This window comes from Dama dama, chromosome 11 (assembly GCF_033118175.1).
Source record: "Dama dama isolate Ldn47 chromosome 11, ASM3311817v1, whole genome shotgun sequence".
NCBI lineage: Eukaryota > Metazoa > Chordata > Mammalia > Artiodactyla > Cervidae > Dama > Dama dama.
In genome coordinates, this window is record NC_083691.1 from 55,548,022 (window position 1) to 55,571,835 (window position 23,814).

Genomic DNA, 23,814 nt, shown 5'->3' on the forward strand with positions numbered 1-23,814 from the left:
ACAGACCGGCTGAGGGACTTGGAGAGAGAGACAGAGGGGCGGTCAAGATAGCTGGCACAGAGACACACAGGCCGAGTATGGAGACAGAAGCAGAGCCTGGCCACCAGAGAGAGTGGCCTGCAGCCCAAGAAGGCGTCGGCACAGTGGGACCTGGGGTCTCCCTGCTGGTCCCCTGCAGGCCCATGGGCTCCCTCCTAGCACTGGCCTGACTCTGAGAGTGCCAGGCCTCCCACGGTCAGCCACCTTCACTTAGGCCCCTGTAGATGAAGGCTGAGATTGCCTTAGAACCAGGGAGGTAGCAGCTGGGTGGATGGCTTGGGGACTTTCTAGTCCTTTTTGCTGGTGAAGAAACTGAACCTTGTAGGTAGGGGCTTAGGGCTCTGCTTTTCTCTGCTGCATCCTAGCATGTGACCTAGGGCCTCCATTTTCCCATCTGCAAAATGGGAACAACAACAGCCGCCTCCCAAGGGCCATACAATAGCAAAGGAGTGTGGTGGGCTCCAGACGAGGCCTCTGTCAATGGATTTGCTGACTTCTGTCCCCAGGTCTAGGGGGACAGGGAGCCGAGGACGACCTGGCCCTCTCTCTCAGGAGCTCATGGTGGCACTGTGTGGGGTGAGTGGGCAGGAGATGGCAGTTGCACCAACCAAAGCTCAGACACAGAGGAGAGAGGAGAAGTCAGTGTGAAGCTCTTGGAGGCTTCAAAGGGAAACACATGTCCCCAGCCTGCAGTGAGGTGGATCTGAAGCCCTCACTGTCTGAACTGGGGACACAGCGACCAGCAGAACCCCACCCTCCTGGAGTCTCTGTTTCTGTGGGCAGGAATAACCGGAAGCTAGGCTGTAACCAGAACAGGGGGACTGCATGGGAATGTCTCAGTGCTGGTCCTGGTACCTGCGTCCCAGCTCCATCTCTAGCATCTTAGCCCAGGAGGGATCCCCTGTACTTAGCACAGTAACCCTTGTTGTTCTTACCACTAGGAAAGTTCTTCCGTATGTGCTTGACTGACCCTGAGGTCTGAACACATCCATTGGTCTCAATTTGAAGGGGCTTATTTATTTATTTAAATATGTACCTATTTATTTGGCTATGCCGGGTCTTAGTTGAAGCCCCAGAATATTTATCTTCGTTGTGGCATGCAGGACCTTTAGTTGTGACATGTGGACTCTCAGTTGCAGCATATGGGATCCAATTCCCTGACCAGGGATTGAACCCAGGGCCTCTGCATGGGAGCACTGTGTCTTATCCACTGGACCACCAGAGAAGGTCCCAGCAGCAAGGAGTTTGGACTTCTGGACCAAGCCATGCTCCTGACCTGGCCTCCTTGTATCACAGGCAGCCACAGCATCCTACAGCCTAGGGCCCCCTAACAATTGAATTCACTCCTCTGGTGAGCAGCCTGGTGGGACAGGGGAAAGACGACTAGGCAGCATTTACCAGCAACAGTGTTTTCAGTGGGCTTCCGTGATAGCTCAGCTGCTAAAGAATCCACCTGCAATGCAGGAGACCTGGGTTCGATCCCTGGGTTGGGAAGATTCCCCTGGAGAAGGACATGGCAACCCACTCCAGTATTCTTGTCTGGAAAATCCCACGGAAGGAGAAGCCTGGCAGGCTACAGTCCACAGGGTCTCCAAGAATCGAATACGGCTTAGCGACTCAACCACAGGTGGTTTCAGCTTTGCCCTGGGGTTAGATTGTAAGCTGCCCCAGGGCAGGGCCTCGAGCTCCAGTGCTTGTCACAGAGCTGACACTCAGGAGGAACTCAATAAATCTTTGTTGAGTCAATGAATTCCGCCCCCCTCCCCCCCGCCCCAGTTCATGGTCCCTAGGTGGAGTCTTCCGGCTCACAAGGGGCTCTGGCCATCACTTTGCAACTCTAAGACCTTGAGAGTCCTCCTAGCCAGGACACAGTGTGATCCTTGATTCACACCATGTTCCCGCCCTCAGCAAACAGCAGCCAGCTCCAACTGCTCATAAATTTCCTGCCTGTCACCCTGGCGCCCGGGCCAGGCGAGGCAGGAGGCGCTGGGGGTGGGCTGAGCCATACCTGCTTCCAGTTCCCTGGGAAGTTTGGAGGCCAGAAGCCCAGACCTCTGCATGTGCCCAGAATAACCTCAGCAGAGCCAGGCCCCTTGGAGATGTGGAAGCAGGTCTGCCAAATGCAAAGATGAATGGGCTGGAATGTTCGAGAAAACACAAACACCCGCTTGCAGTACGGTTTGTGCAAGCTGATTTCACTCCCAAGAAATCTGATACAGGCCTGCCTAAGCACAGGAAAAGTGTGTGGATGTATGGACCTAGAGAGTATCATACTGAGTGAAGTAAGTTAGACAGGGAAAGACAAATATATGATATCACTTATAGGTAGAATCCAAAAGTGATACAAGTGAGGTTATTTACAAAACAGAAACAGACTCACAGACATAGAAAGCAAGCTTATGGCTACTAACAGGGAAAACAATGGGAAGGGATAAATTAGGAGTTTGGAATTAACATATACACACTACTGTATGCAATAGATAAATAGTAAGGATATATAGCACAAGGAACTATATTCAATATCTTGTAATAATCTACAATGGAAAAGAATCTGAAAAAGAATATATATATATCTAAGTGAGTCACTTTGCTGTATACCTGAAATTAATACAACATTGTAAATCAACTGTGGTGGTGGTGGTTTAGTCACTAAGTCGTGACCAACTCTTTGCGACCCCACAGACTATAGCCTGCCAGGCGCCTCTGTCCGTAGGATTTCCCAGGCAGGAATACTGGAGTGGGTTGCCATTTCCTCCTCGAGGGGACTTCCCGATCCATGAATTGAACTTGTGTCTCCTGCTCGGCAGGCAGATTCTTTACCGCTGAGCCACCTTAAGACTTCCCTGGTTGTCCCGTGGTTAAGAATCCGCCTTGTGATGCAGGGGATATAGGTTCCATCCCTGGTCTGGGAAGATGCCACATGCCTCAGGGTGACTAAGCCTGGGTGTCACAACCCTAAAGCTCATGCTCCACAACAAGAGAAGCGACCATAAAGGGAAGCCCATGCAACACAACCAGAGGGTAGCCCATGCAGCAACGAAGATCCAGTGTAGCCAAAAATAAAATAAATAAATAAAATTTAAATAGAAATTAAAAAAAATTTAAAAACTAGAAAAGAAAAGAAAAGCGTGTGGACGAGCAATCACCTATAGCTATCATGGTTTCTCTGGGTGGGGAGAGGGAGGTGACTTAAATGGTTTTCTTCTGTTTAGTTGTCTGTGTTTTTTAAGTTTTCTACAATTAACCTGTACTACCTATGCATGTACGGAAGTTTTCATGGTTTTATTGAGATTATAGTTTACCCATTTAAAGCTGACAATCCAACAGATTCTAGGATTTTCACTAAAATGTGGCCATCACGACCACCAATTTAGAGCATTTTCTTTCTTTCCCCCTTTTTTCTTCTAATATTTGGTTGCACTGGCTCTTAGTTGCAGCATGCTGGATATTTATTGCCGTGTGCTTTGCAGCATGTGAGATCTTTTTTCTTTTTAGTGCGGCCTCAGCATCTTTAGTTGTGGCATGTGGGATCTAGTTCCCTGACCAGGAGTTGAACTCCCAGGGCCCCCCGCATTGGCAATGTGGAGTCTTAACCACTGGACCACCATGGAAACCCCTAGTTTAGACCATTTTTATCAGCTCCAAAGAGACCCTGTATGCTTTAGCAGTTCATGTCTCCTTCCCAGTTCTGGGCAACCACAAATCTGTAGATTTCCCTGTTATGGACATTTCATGTGAATGGACTCGTGTAATATTTGAACATTTGTGTCTGGATCCTTTCACCTTGCATGCTGTTCTCCAGGTTTATCCAAGTTCTGTCATGTGTCAGGACTTCATGCCTTTTTATGGCTGAGTAATATTCTTTTGTATGAATATACCACAATTCACTTGTTTATTCACTATGAATGTGATTTCAGTAATTTAAAAATTGTGCTTACTGAAGCAGCTTAGCACACACACCATCTTGGGATTCCCGGGTGGTGCTAGTAAATAAAGAACCTGCCTACCAATGCAGGAGACATAAGAGATGTGGGTTTGATCCCTGAGTCAGGAAGATACCCTGGAGAACGGAATGGCAACCCACTCCAGAATTCTTGCCTGGAGAATCCCATGGACAGAGGAGCCTGGCAGGCTATATAAGTCCATAGGGTTGTAGAGTTGGACGTAACTGAAGCGTCTGAGCATGCATGCACAGATTTATTGCTTCCTGTTCTGGACGTTTCTGGCCAAGATGACAGTTGGTTCCATGTGACTATTTCTGGTTACTTGTTTTGAGACTTTTCAGCCTATGATACCATTTTATGTTTTCAAACACCAGTGAGTCACCCCAAGGACCCAGATCTTTGCAGGAATGGGAACTGGTGCTTCAACTGTGGGTCAGACCCTGATGGGCGCAAGTGGCTCCCTTGTCCCATTGATTCTTTGCAACTGACCTAAAGGTGGGTACTATTACTGTGCTCATTTTAAAGATGAGTAAACTGAGACTTTGAGAGATCAACCAGCCTGCCCAGGGCCCCAGGGCCCCAGAGCCCCACTGACTCTAAGGCCAAGATGAAACCTAGCATTCAGCATTTAGAACCAAACACAAAAATCCCCTTTTAGCCTACATATTGGTTTACATAAAAGTGAAAGATACGGAATTTCCTGGCAGTCCAGTGGTTAGGACTTGGCACTTTCACTGCCAACGGCTGGGTTCAATCCCTGGTCAGGGAACTAAGATCCCACAAGCTGTGTAGCTCATCTTTCCCCGCCCCACCTCCCCCCCGCAAAAAAAAGATGAAAGTAAAATAATGCCTGATAATGTGGGTCTTGCAAAATATATCTCTGATGCCCTCCCTGCTTGCCCTTTTTTTTTTTTTTAAGTATTTTTTTTTAATTAATTAATAAATTTGAAAAGCTTTTGCCTACCCTGGGTCTTTGTGGCTGTGTTTGGGCTTTTTCTAGTTGTGGCGAGTGGGGGCTACTCTCTAGTTGCCTTGCTCAGGCTTCTCACTGCAGTGCTTTCTGCTGTTGCAGAGCACGGCTCCAGAGCACAGGCTTGATAGTTGGGGTTCATGGGCTTAGTTCTCCACAGCATGTGCGATCTTCCCAGAGCAGGGATAGAACCCATGTCTCCTACACTGGGACATTGGGAGGTGGACTCTTTACCACTGAGTCACCAGGGAAGCCTCATTCTTCTTCTTCTTTTTCTTTTTTCTCATGTTTTGGCTGTGCCATGCAGCCTGTGGGATCTTAGTCCCCCAACCAGGGACTGAACCCACTCCCCCTGCATTAGAAGCATGGAGTGTTTACTACTGGACTGTCAGGGAAGTCCCTGTCTTTCATATTTTAGTGTTAAAATAACATTTGCAATCTGACTGCTCCCTTTAAGGACAAACCATAAAAAAAACAAAACAAAACAACAACAAAAAAAACCCTCAGGATTTCATTATCATTTGATGCCTTTTTCTGCTCATAAAAGGCTGTATCCAGATTGCTTATCTATAGAAAAAAATGTATAATTTGAAAACAATGATACATGGTTAAGTAAGTAAAGTGACTGAAAATGAACTTGAAAGGTAAAATAACTTACAGGCAGAAATCATAATTTTTTAAAATGCCCCTACAGTGATAAAATTACTCTGTGGCACACAAAAGTGATCAAGAGAGGAAACCAATCCACTTAAAGCCAGAGACAAACTTAGTAAGCAGAGGGGATATAATTAGAAATTTAAAAACTGGAAGTGAACAAAAGCAGAAAGATGCAATACAGTTCCTGAATTCACAACTGTTACAGGCACAGTTAGCCAAAATGTCCAGTGACACATTTGAAATAGGAAACCTATCTGTGGCACATAATCACTATATTAAATAAAATGGCAGTGACTAGAAATATTTATCCACGTGGCCAACAAATAGCAAATATTTATTGAGATGCTACTGTGTGTCCAGGCTGTTTTAGGCCCTGAGGCTACAACAGCCAACAAAACAGACCACATCCCTGGCCTTGTGGAGCTGATGTTCCAACCACAAATGAGTGAACAATCAAAAGATGATTTCTGGAACTTCCCTGGTGGTCCAGTGGTTAGGACTCTGTGGTTTCACTGCTGAGGTTGTGGGTTCCATCCTTGCTTTTGGAACTAAGATCCCACAAGCTGTGCGGTGTGACCAAAAAAAAAAAAAAAAAAAAGATGACTCCTGAATGTGATAAACGCAGCCACTTTGTCACACTGACCAAATCACCTCAGTCGGACTCCACACATCAGACCTGCTGAAAGGGACCTGGGAGGGATCTTGCCTAGTCATTTTTTAAAGTTACGATAGTGAGACTTTTTGATGCTTTCGAACTGTAGTGCCGGAGAAGACTCTTGAGAGTCCCTTGGACAGCCAGGAGGTCAAACCGGTCAATCCTAAAGGACATAAACCCTGAATATTCATTGAAAGGACTGATGCTGAAGCTCCAGTACTTTGGCCACCTGATGTGAAGAGCCAACTCATTGGAAAAGACCTTGATGCTGGGCAAGATTGAGGGCAAGAGAAGGAGCGACAGAGGATGAGATAGTTGGATGGCATCATCGACTCAATGGACATGAGTTTGAACAAACTCCAGGAGACAGTGAAGGACAGGGAGGCCTGGCGTGCGGCAGACCATAGAGTTGCAAAGAGTCGGACATGACCGAGCAACTGAATAACAACAACATTAGTGACAGGCAGAACCTGTATTTAAAGGGCATCTTCTTTGTTGAGAGACTGTGTAGGGGGCTCCTCAGGACAATGAAACCCTTACCCAGCCATACCCAGAGTGTTGGCTGCAGTGGAAACAACCACCCACAAAAAGTACGGAGCTGGATGGGATGCAAGCTGTGTTTCTCACCTGGAGCAGGATGTGGCCAGGGGTTACGTGAGCAGGAGTCTGTGGTGTGGTTGTCACAGTGGAGAGTAAGTCTAGCCCTGTCCTCTGTATTTGCAATTATGCTTGCACGTGTGCATGTGCACACACACCTAAACACACACCTTGCCTCTTCTGAAGGGATGGCGTAGGTAGGTTTGTCTCCTGTCTTTCAGTCACAGCTGATGGGTCCCTGGTAAGAAATCTGACTGAGGCTGGACCAGTGGCCTGCCTTCACTGGGCATTTGGGGTGGGTAGTTGAGAGACTGGATCAATGGGGAGAGAGGCAGTAAAGAAGCAGGGCCTAGATGTGGCCGAGTGACGTGGTTGGCAGGCACCTGGAGGGAAGGGCCATAGATTGCCCCTTGAGGTTTGCAAGCTTTCCTGAGACTTTCCTCTAGCCTCCTTGAAATGCCCTTTCATTGTTTTTTTAGCTGCTAAGTCGTGTCAGACTCTTTGGGACCCCATGGACTGTAGCCCACCAGACTTCTCTGTCCATGGCATTTCCCAGGCAAGAATACTGGAGTGGGTTGCCATTTCCTCCTCCAGGGGATCTTCCCAACCCAAGGGTCAAACTCATGTCTTCTGCATTGGTGGGCAGATTCTTTACCACTGAACCATAGGGAAGCCCCTTGGGTAATCTTGAATAATGGAAAGATTGGAATGAGTTTCTACTCCCCACAATTCAGTCACAATCACAGAATCAAAAGAAAATGCTGGGTAAATAAAACCATACAAATTTCTTGACTGCAGGATTTTTCAGAGCTTTTGATATGTCCATATATACTGTGACTTTCTCCAAGGGATCTTCCTGACCCAGGGATCAAACCTGGGTCTCCTGCATTGCAGGCAGACTCTTTATTAGCTGAGCCACCAGGGAAGCCCATACATGACTTTCCAAGGTGGGGCCAAGGTCTGTGATGTTTCCAGATCTCATGGGATATGCCTCACCTGGCTCATACTCTGCAGAGCAACCCTTTGGGGAGTGCTAATCCACGTGCATGGACTTGTACTTGCCATACAGGTGAAGGAATTAAATCATAGAGAGGAAGCATCAGCTTCCCAAGGTCACACAGCTGGTCAATTGCAGAAAAGGTCGTGGCACCTAAGACCTCCCGGTGTTCCTCCCACCACACCCCAGTTGACATAAGGCTTCCTTGGACAGATGATGTTATGTGTGGGATTCCTGGTCCAAGGTGGGTGGTGGAAGGCAGGTCCAGTATAGACAGGAGGGAAAGGGTGGGGTTGAGAACTGAAGGTCAGGCCTTGGGCGGGTGATAGCCATGGCTTCCGTGGAGTCTGAGAGCCCTACTAATGGCTTGGGGCAGAGCCCGGCTGGGCGGCTGCGCCTTGACAGAGCAGCCAGGGGGCCGGCTCCAGCTGCCCCAGCCTTGCGCGCCTTCTCTGACCACAGGCGGACTGAGCAAGGGAGGAACGCGGGGCCAGTCCTCGGCCGGCCCGCCCAGGCAGCCAGCGCCGGGATGACGCGGCTGTAAATCACCCCGTGGACCACAGACCCAGTGCCATCCCCACGGGTTTCCTTTCCGCTTCTTAATCCTCCTCTTCAGACTCAGTAACAAAAAGCAGATTCCTGCTGGGGCCAGCACGCACCATGGGCTCGGAGAATGTGAGCCCGAACTCACCACATCAAGATGCTCCCTCCTCTCACTTTTCCTTTTACCCGTGTCTTAGCCTCTGTTAGCCGGAGGACACTCCCTCCCCCTGGCGGGGCTCCCTTGCCCTCCCTGGACCCCACTTCCAGCCTTGCCCCAGCCTCTACCTTGGCCGCCTGCCCATTGGCCGCCCAGGCCTGAGGCTCACCGGGGCCTGTGGTTAGCAGCCCCTCCAGCCTCGTGGTTTGGCTCCAGCCCGGCTCCCCAAGCCTCCCTTTCAGCAGGAGTTGCCTTCGTGTGTTAGGGTAAACAGCACCGATCAGGGTTCAAGTGCTGGTGCTGCCAACTCGTAGGTAGCACTTACCTCTGAGATGGGGGATGTGAGAAGGTTCCCTGGCACGTCGGAGGTGCCTGACAGCTGTTCTGTTCCAAAAATAAGTGCTTAGCTGTTTGTTCAGGGTTGTTGCAAGAAGCAAGAGAGAGGTATTTGGCACCGCTTTGCTAGGGGTTTGCGTGCCCAGTTAAGGGATGGTTGTTCTCCTGAGTGTTCTTAGGTGGACTTGGAGCCCCTCAAGAGCCTCCCCACCAGGTCTGATCTCCCTCCAAAGCTAAAGCCCTGGCAGCCCCCATGACCTCTCCCCATCTCCTATCCCTTCCTATAGCAAATCCTACCCTTTGGTCAGTTTTCTCATGAGCTACACCAAGTTCAGTGGCCAGAGTGAAGTTTCTGAAGGTCAGGACTACAAGGAACTAAAAGGTGGTCTAACCTAAGGGTTTTCCAATTTGCCCCAAAGCACCTGAGTTCTCAGAGACTTCACCAGGCTCCACGTTGGAAGGAATACTGTAGACTCTGGGTCCCCTTCTGTCTGTGTCCCGCATCCTCTCCTGATTCAAATAGACCGGAACCATGCTCATCTGTTTTCTGCATTAGAATTTCAAGGTCAGACTTCATTACTATTTTATTTCCACTAGATGAAGACACTGTCCTTTTATAGATAAGAATGCAGGCCTAGCTGGTGGGGGGATGGGCTGCACCTAGAGTCGGCCTCTTGGCTGCTGGTGTAGTATCTTGTCTGAAGGATGTGGGGAGAAGGAGGTGAGGATGCCATTCCTGTGGGCAGGGGCAGGGCTGACTCTAACATTCCTTGGAGGTGTGAGCTGGGGATTGTAGGTCACACCTGGGTATCAGGACCGGGGTCCCTGAGCTTCTTCTACCCGCTACACCCCCCCCCCCCCCCCGATCCCCCAAACCAACTAAATCAGCATGTGTGCTAAGTCAATTCAGTCTTGTCCTACACTCTGTGACCCCATGGACTGTAGCCCACCAAGCTCCTCTGTCCATGGGATTCTCTAGACAAGAATACTGGAGTGGGTTGCCGTGCCCTCCTCCAGGGGATCTTCCCAACCCAGTGATCAAACCTACGTCTCCTGTGTCTCCTGCATTGGTAGGCGGGTTCTTTACCACTAGCACCACCTGGGAAGCCCAACTCAGTCAGCAGTGGCTCTGAAATGCAGTGGGGGTGGGGTGGGGAGTAAGGGGACACTGTGGGCTCTGGGGGGCAGCCAGTCCTGGGTCCAAATGGTGGCTCCATCCCTTACTGAACCTTTCAAGATGCAGTCCCTGCCTGAGCCATATGGGTCCTTCCTGGGGCAGCCACGAGGGTAAGTAAGAGCAGGTGCTACGGGTGCCGGCACCTTGTACAGGCTGGCCTTCTGGAGTTAGGACCAGTGTGTGTGTGTCGGGGGCGGGGGTGCTTCTGACCATTGGTTGTTTCTTTTCTTTTTTAAAAAATTTATTTATTTGACTGTGCCAGGTCTCAGTTGCAGCACGTGGGACCTTTAGTTGTGGCATGTGGGATCCAGTTCCCTGATCAGGGATGGAACCTGGGCCCCTTGCACTGGGAGCAAGGAGTCTCAGCCACTGGACCACCAGGATGTCCCCGTTGGTTGTTTCTTTTTGTTTGTTGAGGGATAGTTGATTTACAATATTATATTATTTTCAGTTTTATAATATAGTGAATCAAAATTTTTATAGATTATATTCCATTTAAAGTTATTACAAAATATTGGCTATATTTCCTGCACCATACAATATATCCTTTTAGCTTAGCTATTTTATTTTTTCTTTGTTTCTTAGCTTTATTTTTATTTTTTTTTGTATTGGAGTGTGTTTGATTTGGGGGCTTCCTGGTGGCTCAGTTGGTAAAGAATCTGCCTGCAGTGCAGGAGACTGCCTCTTGTTTTACCTTCAGGTGTGCGACAAAGTGATTACTTATACATATACCTATTCTTTTTCAGATTCGTTTTCCATATAGGTTATTACGGAGTATTGAGTAGAGTTCCCTGTGCTATACAGTAGGTCCTTGTTGATTATCTATTTTATATATGGTAGCGTATATGTTAATCCTATCCTCCTGATTTATCCTTTTCCTCCCATTGGCTGTTTCTTTCAGGAGTGACCAGCCATGGCCCCGCCCAAGGATGCTGCTGTGGGCCCTCTTTCCAAGTCAAGCTTGAGGAGAAGGGGAGCTTGCCAAGTCCAGCCTCATCTTCCTCTCTAACATGCCACCGGATGCTCAGACCACCGCCTCTCAGGACAAGAGCTAGCCTGCCTCCTTCTCACCCGCTCCCCACACCCCCACCCCCAGCCACTCTGCGGTGACTTTGCACTTTGCTCTCTGCCTGGTGGGGTGGGGAGAGCAAAGCCTTCGCCTTGCCCGGGCCTGAGGCCCACCGTCCATCTGGCTACAGAAATTCATCGCCAAAGATTCAACAGGGACACTGAACAAACTGGGGGTGAGAGGACCCCACAGTGAAAAGCCACACTGTGGCTCTGTGACCTTTGCTCCTCGTGTTGCCCGGGTCCCATCTCAGGCCAAAGATGAATCAACATTTCCACTAGGAACTCATGGAAGAGATGGATGTTTGGTGACTTCAGACCTGACCCGGAACTGTCTTTCTCCACTGGGCCCTGAGCTGGCTGGACACAAGATAAACCTTCTAGGGCCTGTGAGTGAGAGGCTGGAGGTGCCTGTGGGGAGTGGGATCTGAGATCCCGGCCCCTCTCTCCTTCCCACTGGCTGCCCAGGCCTCTGACCTTGATTTTCCATGTTCCCTGGGCCCAGGCTCCTTCTTGGGCCCTCAGCTTCATGAGAAGTGAGTGTGTAGGGAGAGCAGCGCCCGCACACCCCACCCCGGGGACTTGCCTCGAGGTGACCTGCCCCCAGCTGGCCTGGCCAGCCACTCCTTGCCAGGGGCCCGCCCTCCTGACGGGACACCCAAGATGGTGCCCTGCCTGGAGGCCAATGGTCTGTGACGGTCGTTCCGGGGGGCAGAGGGGAGGAAGGGACCAGGGGAATGGGCCAGTAATGTGGGGAGGAAGGCATGTTCAAAGCCAAGGCCTGTTCTTTCCTTGTGCTCACAAGGCCAAAGCTGTTCACATCTGTGCTCAACCATCTGCTTCAAATTGAAGTAAAAGCCCCAATGTGTAAAGAAAACACTTGCTTGTGTTGATGGACTCTGTGGGTGACCAGGACTTTGGCAGGTCAGTCAGGGGGAGGAGAGAGGTTGAGAGTCCTTCAGAAATGAGCAGTGTGTGGATGAGTGTGTGTGTGTGTGTGTGTGTGTGTGTGTGTGTGTGTGTGTGTGTGTGACGGGGTGGGGTGGGGCCCTCGCCATGGGCTTGGCCTGGACTGGTGACCAGGAGGCCAGGTCAGGAACATGTGAGAAGCTTTCTCTGTTTGTGCCTCATTTACTCCATACCGTGAGTTTATAAGGTGGGGACTGAATTTTTTATCCCGTTGTACAGATGAGGAACCTGAGTACAGAAGGAGACAGGGCAGGTCGGCGACAAAGCCAGGTCTCACACAAGGGTGGCCTCACTTCAAAGCCTGTGCTCTTAACACTTTTTCAGCCTCATAAGCCAGTTCTGGCCCAAGGTCTTGGCATGGCTTTTTCCCATCCCTCCGCTGCAGTGGGCCTTGGATGGGACAGTAACAGCCCAGCAGGGGTGGTTGGGTTGTGGTTTAGTCACTCAGACGTGTCCAATTCTTGTGACCCCATGGGCTCTAGCTCACCAGGCTCCTCTCTCCATGGGATTTCCCAGGCAAGAATACTGGAGTGAGTTGCCATTTCCCTCTCTCAGGGAACTTCCTGATCCAGGGATTGAACCCTGGTCTCCTGTGCTGCAGGCGGTCTCCTGCATTGCAGGTGGATTGGATTCTTTACCAACTGATTCACCAGGGAAGCCCTCATGGGGATGGGGGAGGGGTAATTAGAAAAGAACTCCGAAAGGAATGTCAGGGTGGAGGGCTGTAGGAGGGGCAGAGGTCTTGGAGGATAAATAGGAGTTTTCTGAGCAGAGGAATGGAAGAAGAACTTTCTATGCAGAGAAGTCTTCAGTCCTCAAAAGAGGTTAGAATCACCTAAGGAGGTTATTAAACATTGACATAAAGTGTTGATGCCAAAGTTCCATCTTCAGAAATTCTGCTATATTGGTCTGGGCACTTGGGACTTTTAAAAGCTCCCCAAGTGATTCCAATGTGCAGGCAAGGTGGAGAGTTACTGGATTAAGTGGGGTTAGATCACTGACAAAAAAAGTGATTTAGAATCACTGATGTGGAATACAGGCTGTGCCAAAAATGTGGACGTATGTGTGTATGTGTGTGTGTGTGTGTGTGTGTGTGTGTACAAATAGACAAGCAAATAATTGTGATACCATCAGATGACTGTATGAATGTATACACACATATGAGTGACAAGAAGTTCCACGTTTTTTATTTCTTTTCTTTTCTAGCTTTTCTCCCAATACAGCAGCTTTGATTCTTTTGCATGCACACACATGCGTGTGCGTGCACACACACACACACACACACACACACACTCTTTCTTGAACGCACATGCATGCCCAGATATCCACCGTGTACATCCCCAGGGAAGAAAAATCCATTTCCCATGGATTCACATTTCACTGGCAGCCTTCTCAACAGTTTGTGTAAATAACCGTGCAAGAAGACCCTCACCAAAATAAAAGTGATAAAGAGCCGCCTTCCTGGAGCCTTGAGAGCACTTGTCCTGTTTCAGCTGAGAGTGTGGTCACAGGGCCCCCGCAGCTTCGTTTATACACATATCCTCCATGCTCCGTTGTTTGCTCTGGGTCCTGGCCCCACACACCAGGGGTGGCTCAGTCATGGAGGGCGTGTACCCATGTGGGAGGCCATGCGTGTACACACGGTGTCCACGTGTGTACCTCTGGTTCGTGCTTGGTTCCTGCAGCATGCGTGCTTCTTTCTCTCCAAAGGGCAAAACCACAAAGAAGAGCTCTGGAAGTCAGAGATCCCCCCAAGCTCAAGGCTGAGTGTCATCGGGCTCTTCGAAAACAACACGCACACAGGCTGCATGCTCCTTCTTGGGACCTCAGACAGTCCCAGAAGAGAGGTGTAAATTCTGGGGAAGGGGTTCCACAAGTCCCCGGGCCACTTTCTGGGGTCATAGCATGGCCAGGGCCCCTGTGGATTCCATCTCCCCACACAGTCCTTCCTCCCATCCCCATGGCCCACCGTGCGGTCCTGGACTTCCCCAAATCCCCACCACCTCATCATGTCCCATTTCTTTTCCTGATTAATCCACCCACTCATCTCCCCTTCCTCACAAGTCAGTGACATACAAGAGCTGGTAGCTCCCAGGAGCAGGGAACTGGGTAGCAGAGCTATGAGCAGGGACTGCGTAGGGAGCAAAGGTGCAGACAGGGCTCCTTTGTGCCCAAGATATGGGCAGAGAGTTGGGTACCGCTAATTGGGCTGAGCTGGGGCTGTATTGGGGCTCCCCTGGGGGCTCAGACAGTAAAGAATCTGCCTCCAGTGAGAGACCTGGATTCAGTCCCTGGGTCAGGAAGATCCCCTGGAGAATGGAATGGCAACCCACTCTGGTTTTTTGCCTGGAGAATCCCATGGACAGAGAAGCCTGGCAGGGTACACTCCATGGGGTCACAAAGAGTGACTTTGTGTCCACTCAGTCAGACACAACTGAGTGGCTAACATTCAATAACACAAGGGCTGTTCTGGGGGCCGGGGGTCAGTTGGGGGCCCACTAGGGAGCTAGAGTAGGGGTTACACTTGCCTCCCACCTTCCACTTGGCTCCCTGAGCTACAAAGAGGCTATTGCCAGCAGCCCCAATGACAAATAACCTAGCCCGCTCAAAGCAAGACTCTGACATCTCCAAGTGTCTCTTTCAGCAGATTCATGGAGCACCTCTCCTTCTGACTCTCTGCCACCTGCACGGAGGCTTGCTGTCTTCAGGCTCCAGGAGGACAGGGAGGCTGGAGGGGGCCCTACCTGAGTGAGGTGGGGAGGGGAGGGAGCGGCTGGCTTCACCCTTTGCCCCAAGGATCCTCCCTTCTCACAGTCTCCTCTGGTCTCCTGGACCCCAGACAAGCTGTGTCTGCCTCCCTGAAGCCAGGGACCCCGGGGAACCTGGCTTAATAAATAACGACTTTGTTTTGCAACTATTTGGGCACGTGTCTAATCTCCAGATGGCACTGTGAATTCCTAGAGGGCAGAGATTAGGTCAATCACATCTCCAAATCCTTGAAAGGGCTTTGTACAATGTATATATCAGTTTCTTTGTTGAATAAATGGATAAAATATGAAAAATATGATAATTCATGGATTTATTTTCTTCCTTCCACAAATAACTACCAAGTAGCTAATTTGTTAAGACCCTGAGAGAATAGGGCGCAGGCCTTTACCAAGGACTCAAAGAAGCTCAAGAAGCTTCCCTGGTGGTTCAGACGGTAAAGAATCTGCTGCAGTGCAGGAGACCCCGGTTCAGTCCCTAGGTTGGCCCTGGAGAAGGAAATGGCAACACATTCTACTATTCTTGCCTGGGAAACTCCATGCACAGAGGAGCCTGGTGGGCTACAGTCCACGGAGTAGCAAAAGCAGGACTCCACTGAGCGACTAACACTTTCACTTTTAAAGAGGCTCAAAGGGAGAAGCTCCAGAGCAGAGGGGAGCCCAGGCTTGAGGCTTTTTACTCTTTCTGTGGCTGAGCCTTTGTGCCCTCCTGCAAAGAGGAGAGCTTCATAGCACGTGTGCCTGGCCTGCAGGAGGTGCTGAATAAACGTTTATCAAGGTGTGTGGATGAATGAATGCAGCCCCACCCACACACCCCTCCTCAGGTATCACTAATCAACTGTGGCACTTTGTCTGATGGGGAGGGTCTGAAGCTGCCGGAGCTCAAGACAGTGCTCCAAGCAGTCACTAATTGATCAATTGAAGAGATGTGCTTTCTTGGTTATCCCAGTCTTAGGGCCATTCTGGAGTAAACTATGGGTGGGAACCCGTCAGGCCAGCCTTTGGGGCACCATTGGGATGACATGGTGGAGGATATGTCAGGAGGTTGCCTCGCTTATGTCCACGGGACTATGTGGCCACTCCATGACTGGCCTCCTCTCTATGATCTGTTCCTTGCTGACCCTTCCTCCACTATTGCTAACTGGAGGTGTGTTGCTAAAGTTCCTCCCCTGGGCCCGTCACCTCTAGGCAAAGTCCAGTCTCCTTAGCTGCCCATAGGACTTGTCACAGACAGTCCCATCCCCTCCTCCAGTGACTCCAGTGTCTCCCTAGACTCAGTGACACCTAGTTTGGTCATCTAGGGATGTGGCTGAATCCAGTCCCCAGGTTTTAACAGCCCCTCTTTTCAGCCATGTCTCAGTACCTTTTCTTCAGGCTGCCCCCAAAACATGATTCTTTCTGGACGCTGGTGTTTACTGCTGTGGAAACTGTTCCTTTTTGTTTGTTTGTTCTGGCCGTACCTTGTAGCATGCAGGATCTTAGTTCCCCAAACACGGATTGAACTCATGCTTCCTGAAGTGGAAATGCAGAGTTTTGACCACTGAACAGCTGGGGAAGTCCCAGAGACAGTTCTTTTTCAATCTAACTTTCTTCTGTATCTAATCCATCAAGACCCCTGATTCCCCAGAGGGAAGTCTAATTCTCTCAACTCCAGAACCTGGGCAGACAGAGAGGACCTGCTTAACCCAACAGCAAGAGCCTGGGTTCAGGTCCCCCCATCCTAAGGCTCATCTTTCCTCTTCATATGTAAATCAGAGCATTGCTTTGCTCCATCTATCTTGGGAAGCCCATTATTGCTCCAGATCTCTGAGGATTCTCAAAGGGCTTATATCCCCATGGCTATCTCTTGAGAGCTGAGAGTTATCTTTGTTAGTTGCCCAGTTGGGTCCGACTCTTTGTGACCCATGGATTGTAGCCTGCCAGGCTCCTCTGTCTGTGGAATTCTCCAGGCAAGAATACTGGAGTGGGTAGCCATGTCCTTCTCCAGGGGATCTTCCCAGGGATCGAACCCAGGTCTCCTGCATTGCAGGCAGATTCTTCACCGACTGAGCCACTAGGGAAACCCATGGTTCTGTCTCTCCGATCTAATTATCTCTCTCTCAATCGCTTCCTATGGCTGATCCCTTCTCTCTACTCTGCTTCAGTTCAGGGGAACACAGCCACTTTCCCTTGATCTCCCCAAAACATCACTCACACAAGGCAGCTGTGTATAGAGGAATTATTAATATTTTCCTCTCTCCTGATGATTTTTTAAAAAATGTTTACACTCCCAGAAGACCAAACAAGACCTTGCTACTTCTCCCCAATTTCTTTAGCTGATTGCACATATTTTTGACAGGTTCATCATGTTTCCAGCAGTTATAAATATTTTCCCCTCTGGCTTCTCTCTCTGACACCACATTTCTGCTTTGTGACTCACTGAAGTTGTCCCACAGCTGGGGCTTGAATCCAGTCTTTTTTCTTCAGTTTAACATCTCCCTACCCGACCCTAGGTCACCACCAAATCCCAGCCTGAAAACAGGAGACTATAAAATACGATGCCCAGTGGAAAGGTCATAAGCAAATATGACAGCTGCCTGGGCCTCTCACCCACACTCAGCTGAGCAGGCATCCAGGTCTTGCCTCTGGGAGAAGAGATGCAGGGCCTAGACCAGCCACATTCCTCTCCCTAGGCTCTCCTATAACCAAGGCTTGTCCAGAGGCAGCTGACTGGCAATACCGTGGAGAGGAGGGGACAGGACAGAGCCTGCCCCTGCCCCAAGAGGCAAGTGGAGCCCTGAATTTAGCCGGGTACCAAGGCTATACCTCAAACCACCTTCAAAGACATCTGGTCCACAGACACCATGCGTTCCTCTTCTGGGATTTCATTTCCACAACCAGAAGTTTCTAGAATTTTCCTTTTGCATGCACACATATGCATGCAACTCACACCCTATTTTTTTTGTTTGTTTTATTTTAAATAAAGAACTCAAAATCCTTCCAAGTCCCGGGAAATAAATCACCATTTTTGGAGAAGAAAATAGAAGAAAAAAGCAAGCATTTGGTACACATTGGGATAGCTATGTTGACCTTTATTTTCTAAATAAAAATCAGGGTAAGGGGTTTAACAAAAATTTTAGTGCCTCTTCCAGGTGTGAGAGGCAGCCAAGGAAGTCAAATGCTATAATTTGGGATCAGCCCCAAGATGAACAGGACTAGGATTTTTAAGAACAAAGAGTTCAATGATCCTCTCCACTGGGAACTGTAGCTAATATTTCCCCATCATAAAGGCTCTGAAAAGTCCTGCAAAGTCCCATTTAAAAAAAAAATTTTTTTTTTTTTTTCCATGGGTCTGCTGGGTCTTTGGTGCTGTGCAGGCTTTTGCAGTGAGTAGGGGCTACTCTTTAGTTATGCATGGGCTTCTCGTTGTGATGGCTTCTCTTGCTGGGGGCACGGGTTCTAGGGTGTGCAGGCTTCAGTAGTTTTGGCATGTGGGCTCAGTAGTTGTAGCTCCCAGGCTCAGTAGTTGTGGCCCATGGGCTTAGTTGCTCTGTGGCATGTGGGATCTTCCTGGACCGGGGATCAAACACGGGGATCAACATCTCTGTTGGCAGGTGGATTCTTTACCACTGAGCCACCAGGGAGTCCTAAATTTATTTTTGTTGAATGAAATATTCTTTAAATTCTATAGCACATTACAATTCTCAGAAGTTTTACATACATGATTTCATATAATCCCATAAGAACCCTTTTTAAAAATAATTTAATTAAATTTTTATTTAAAAATAAATAAACTAAAATAAAAATTTAAATTTAAAAGGTTTTTAATTTAAAAATTTAATCCCCAACCCCTATATTGCCCTTCCATTTATTTCTTTGTTTTTTTTCTTTTTTGGCCCCTGCATTTAAATTTGAGAATTCAATGTCTCCCAAACTTGTTTGAGCACTCACTACATTAAAGAAAAAAATTTATCGCCATAAAATGTGTATAACATAATATTTATCATTTAAATCATTTGAAGTACCCTAAATAAGATATGATGTTTTGAAACCATAACCACTAACTATATTGCGGATTTTTTCATCATCCCTAAGAAAAACTCTGTACCCATTAAATAATAACTTCCCTCTTCCCCACCTCCTCCAATCCCCACCCCTCTTAACCTCTATCTTACTTTCTATCTCTATAAATTTGCCTATTCCAGTTACCTCATTTAAACAGAATACAATACTTGTCCTTTTCGGTTGGGCTTATTTCAATAAACATAATTTTTCAAAGTCTGTCCATATTGGGACTTCCCTAGTAGTCCAGTGGCTGAGACTCTGTGCGCCCAATGCAGGGGACCAGGGTTTGATCCCTGATTAAGGAATTAGGTCCTGCATGCCACAATGAAGATCAAAGATCCTACATGCTACAACTAAGATCTGGTGCCATCAAATAAATAAATATAAATATTAAAAAACAGATCTATCCATGTTAAGCATGTTCCTATTTATGGCTGTATAAAGTTCCACCGTACATGTATGCTACGTTTCGTTTCTCCATTCATCTGCTGATAGAGTGCATTTATTCTTTATTTCATGCCCCTCTCACAGGACAAGTTTTCCCCCGCTCTGCCCCCGGTGGCTCAGTGGTAAAGAATCTGCCTGCAATGCAGGAGACACAGGAGATGCAGGTTCGATCCCTGGATCAGGAAGATCCCCTGGAAAAGGAAATGGCAACCCACTCCAGTATTCTTGCCTGGGAAATCCCATGGACAGAGGAGCCTGGCAGGCTACTGTCCACAGGTTCACAAAACATTGGACATGACTGAGCACTCACGCATGCATCTCACTGGATACCACTGGCAAGGCAAGGTCCATGGAACACAATTTGGGGACTGCTGGTATCCAGGCCACTAGAACGTTCGGCTTTTGGATAAGCTAGGAGTTGCTTATGCATGTGGTTGCCCCAGGCACTGCCAGAGGGTCTCTGACCAGTTGAGTCTCCAAACTGAAGGCAGAGGCTACAGCTTTGAGAGGACTTAGGAGAGGGGGCTCAGCCGTCAGCACTCAGAGGGGCGCACACTGGAGAGCCTTGTTCTCCAGCCCTCACAGGACAGTGGAGGGGGTGCTGTGGGGACCTGCTGGGATGACTGACAGCTCGGTGCTGGTGACATCTGTCAGGGCGGCCTCCCTTGGCTTTGATGACAGGACTGGATCAGAGCCAAGCTTGAGGGGAGCAGTTGCCTGAGAGGCCCCAGCCCCCTTTTGGCAGCCTCATAGGTGCACCCTGTCCTGCTCCTCAGGGAGGTTGGACGGACTGTTCTGAACCACTGCCCCTCCCGTCAGCACTTCCCACAGCAGACCCACTGGGCTCAACCCCCCTTTCCAGTGGGCCTTCTCCTGCACTCTCCTCTCCCAAGCACAGGGATGTGGGAAAAGCAAGTGAGGAACCACCCAGAACCAAGTGCCCTGTGACTGAGGGAGAACATGGCCCTCTGGGAACCCAGAGACCTGGGGTCCAGCTTGGCCAGACCCTCAGCTCCCCGAGTGACCCATCTTGAGTACAAGTAGACAGTGGCTCTGTGACCTCCAAGGTTGCTCATAGCCCGTTTCCAACCTGGGCCCCAAACTGCCTGCATGCCTGAGTTCAAGGCTCAGATTACAGCCCACACGGGCTTTCTCACCACACGGAGCCTGAGGTCTTGCCTCCTTCTTGCTAGAACAGCTTTATTTCTCCTCTTGAGGGAATTCTTTTGAACCAGGGAATAACTGGAAGGAGCCGATAGCGTCCAGAGTCGTTAAACAAAACAAACACCAACAGAGCATCTTTAGAGATATTACAAATAAATGAGTGGCTGTCCTTCTGATCCGGGTAGAGCTCACCTCCCCTGACTCCTGACCTGCCCCTCCCTCAGTGAAAGGTCCTTTCACCTTTATCCAGATTCCACATGCCTTGCCTTGCGCCTGTTGGGACAGCTCCTGGTCCCCTAGTGGCTCTGTGGCTTGTCTCTCCAACCATCTTGCTGGCTCGACTGTGGGCTCCTGGAGGGCAGAGAATAGGTCTATCTGTCACCACATTGCCGGACAGTCCTAGGCCCTGAGGCCTCCTCAATGTACAGCCTGGGCTGGGAGGGCTCTTGGGGTCTCTTTGCCCTGGTGAGGAGCTACCGGGTGAGCCCCGAGGGCCCTGCCCATTCCACTCCAGCCCAGGATGTCTGGCAGAGCCCCACAGAGATGCAGGCCAGGGAGAAAGTCTTAACATGGTGAGAGTCCTTAGCAGGAAATGAATAATGAGTGGGAGCCGGATGGAACTCACAGGGAAGGGAACTCCGGAAGTAAACTGAGGTTCTGAGTTCAGTTCAGAGGGTTGAAGTGAAGTGGTCACACCCACAGGCGGGCTGCTTGCTCCTCCCAGGGCCTGTGTGCCTCTTCCTCCAGGTCCTGGGCCCACTGAGACCCACCCTCTCAGACCTCAAGACCCCTCTCCATGATCAGGAGCTCATGGAGTCCACTCTGCCGGGAGCCAGGCCTCTCTCTCCTCTGTCGGAGCCCACTGGCTTCCGCTGTCTCCTGCTTTCCCCTCCCCAGCCTGGCTTCCTCAGTCCATGGATTCAGGAGGCAGCACCGTTTCCCAGGCACCCCCTCAGCACGTAGAGGTGCCAGGGGTCCTGATCCTGGTTTTCAGCCCTGCTGCTTACTGGCTGCTCGACCCATGGCAAACACCTCCCACTCTCTGAGCCTCAGTTCCTCCATTTGTAAAATACATGGTTCATGGACATAATGACTATAGGCCTCTTCCAACTAGATAATTTCTCTGTCCAGAAAATGTCACTCAGCCCCAGGGTGAGCTGAAAATCTGTTTCATTTCTATTTGAAATTCACCATTTTTAGCCTGCCCTGTCCCTCCAGGCATCACCCAGAGCAGGAAGGAAGAGGCATTTCATAGCATCTGCTTTTCTCACTCAGGACAGACCTTTGCTGGCCTCTCCCCAGCAACCCCCCGTCACCCCCCCGGCTCCTCACAGGGCTGTGGCCTTCCTCTGGCCCGGCCCTCATCGGGGACTCATTTCCTCCTCCCAGCCTTAGCTTTCCGAGGAGCCAGCACCAGTCCCAGCGTCCTAGAAGCTTCCTCAGAGGCAGGACTGAGATCAGGCCCCACCCGGCAGCTTGGCAAGCACCGACTTGCTGTTGATGGGACTTAATTAACACAGGGATCCGCTTTCCTCCTGGCCGCCCGGCCCTGGGTGAGAGGCGGCCTCCTTGGAGCTCAAGGACACAGGGCCCTCCATTGTTCTCCAGAGACGGCCAGCTGCCCCATGCAACGGCTTGTCGGGCTCATCAGCTGCTGTCCTCCTGGTCCTCCTTGCTCTTGAGGTTCTTTCCACTTCCCTGCCCGAGGGGCTTGTACAAGTGCCCACCCTCCGTGACAGAAGTCCCCTGCCAGACTTGGGCCAGCCCATCTCCTTCAGGATGTTGGTCCTTAGTTCCCGTCAGACTTGATCTGTCAGCCAGCACACTGGACGCAGCCCATCCGTCCCCCCCGTGAAACACAACCCAATCTCTCTGGGTTGCCCCCTCCCTCCCTGGCTACACCTCCTTAGCCTCCTTTGCTGGTTGGGATGCCCTGGGGTCTGGTCCTCAGTTCCTGCTATCTCCCTCCCTCCAACCCTCAAAACTGCATGACCTTTGTAGGCTGTTGACTTCCTAATTCTTGTCTGCATCCCCGAGATGGCGAGATCCCACTCAGAGTGAGCCAGGTCCTTGCAGTGACCTCCAATGGGCCCACCTGCCCTATTACCTCCCTGACTTCACTCTGGTTCTCTGACACAATGGAATCTGTCTGCCCCTTGGCCTTGGCATCAGCTGTTTCCTTACCTGGAATGCTCCACTCCTAAATATCCCCATGACTTGTTTCCTCCCCTTCTTCAGTTCTTTGATCAAATGCCACCTTCTCAGTGAGGCCTTCCCTGATTGTTCTATTAAGTGAACCCCTTCCCCCCACCCCACACTCTGCTTCCCCTGGCACTTTCTCCATCTTTCTTCCCTGTTCTGTTTTTCTCCAAGCTGTGTCATTTAAGTGTACCTGGGGGTCTTTGGTTTCCTTTGTTTTTTATTGATTATCTCGCCCCTCTGAAAGGTAAACTCCATGGAATCAGGGATGTTTTTTATGTTTTTGTCACTGTATTCCTAGTGCCTGGCATATAGTAGTTAATCAACAAATATTCATTGAATAAATGAGTGGGTATTTCATTAGATGTCCTTGTACGTATGTCTTCATGTTCTGTATTTTGTTTTTTTCTTAACTTTTATAGAGGAGGTCCTGGAAGTAGGGTCGTTCTGACAAATGTACCCACAGAGTATTTTTAATTTTCATAAACAACTCTAGATTACTTTCCCAAGAGGCTATAGCAGTTTAAGCCCATTGCCTTGCTTGTGCTGGATGCTCTTACACTTGACTTCATGCCAGTATGCTGCGGGAGGGGAAAATCACCTCATTGTTTTAATGTTCATTTTCCTGACTGATTAGAGAAGAACATGCTTCTTAATTATTTGCTTGCGAATTTTCTTGTTTATAACCTTTGCTCTTGTTTTTTTGTTGTTGTTGGGAGGGGGAAAGATTTACCTTTTCTAATGAGTTTGCAGAGGGAACCCTCATTTCTTAAAAGAAAATCCCATACAATTCTGATACTTATGGAAGTGTTGGAGCAATTGTTCTAAGAGTGACCATCCTCCTGGTTTGCCCTCCCTGACACATAGCACAGTCCCCCTATGCATTTTGGAATTAAAGATGTTTTAAAGTGTTTTTGCTTGTTGATTTCTTGTCTCTTCTGCAATGTACTCATGTTAGTTTAAAAAAAGATATTAAAAAAGGATCATAGGAAAATCCTTGTGATGCCAAATGGAAAAAACATTTACAATTAGGGTGTACTTTTGATGACAGCTACATAAAAAGGATCTCTGTGTATAGAAACTCTA

The 23,814-nt window shown here is 49.4% G+C and overlaps 1 protein-coding gene across 1 annotated transcript in view; it reads left to right on the forward strand.

The window, feature by feature from the left end:
* Positions 1-12,019, forward strand: part of ATOH8 (atonal bHLH transcription factor 8) — a 41,451-nt gene extending 29,432 nt beyond the window's left edge. The window contains exon 3 of the mRNA XM_061155266.1: positions 10,974-12,019. Coding sequence (XP_061011249.1) covers positions 10,974-10,979 — 6 coding nt within the window. The 3' untranslated portion in view covers positions 10,980-12,019. The remainder of the gene's footprint in view (positions 1-10,973) is intronic.
* Positions 12,020-23,814: the final 11,795 nt, after the last annotated feature.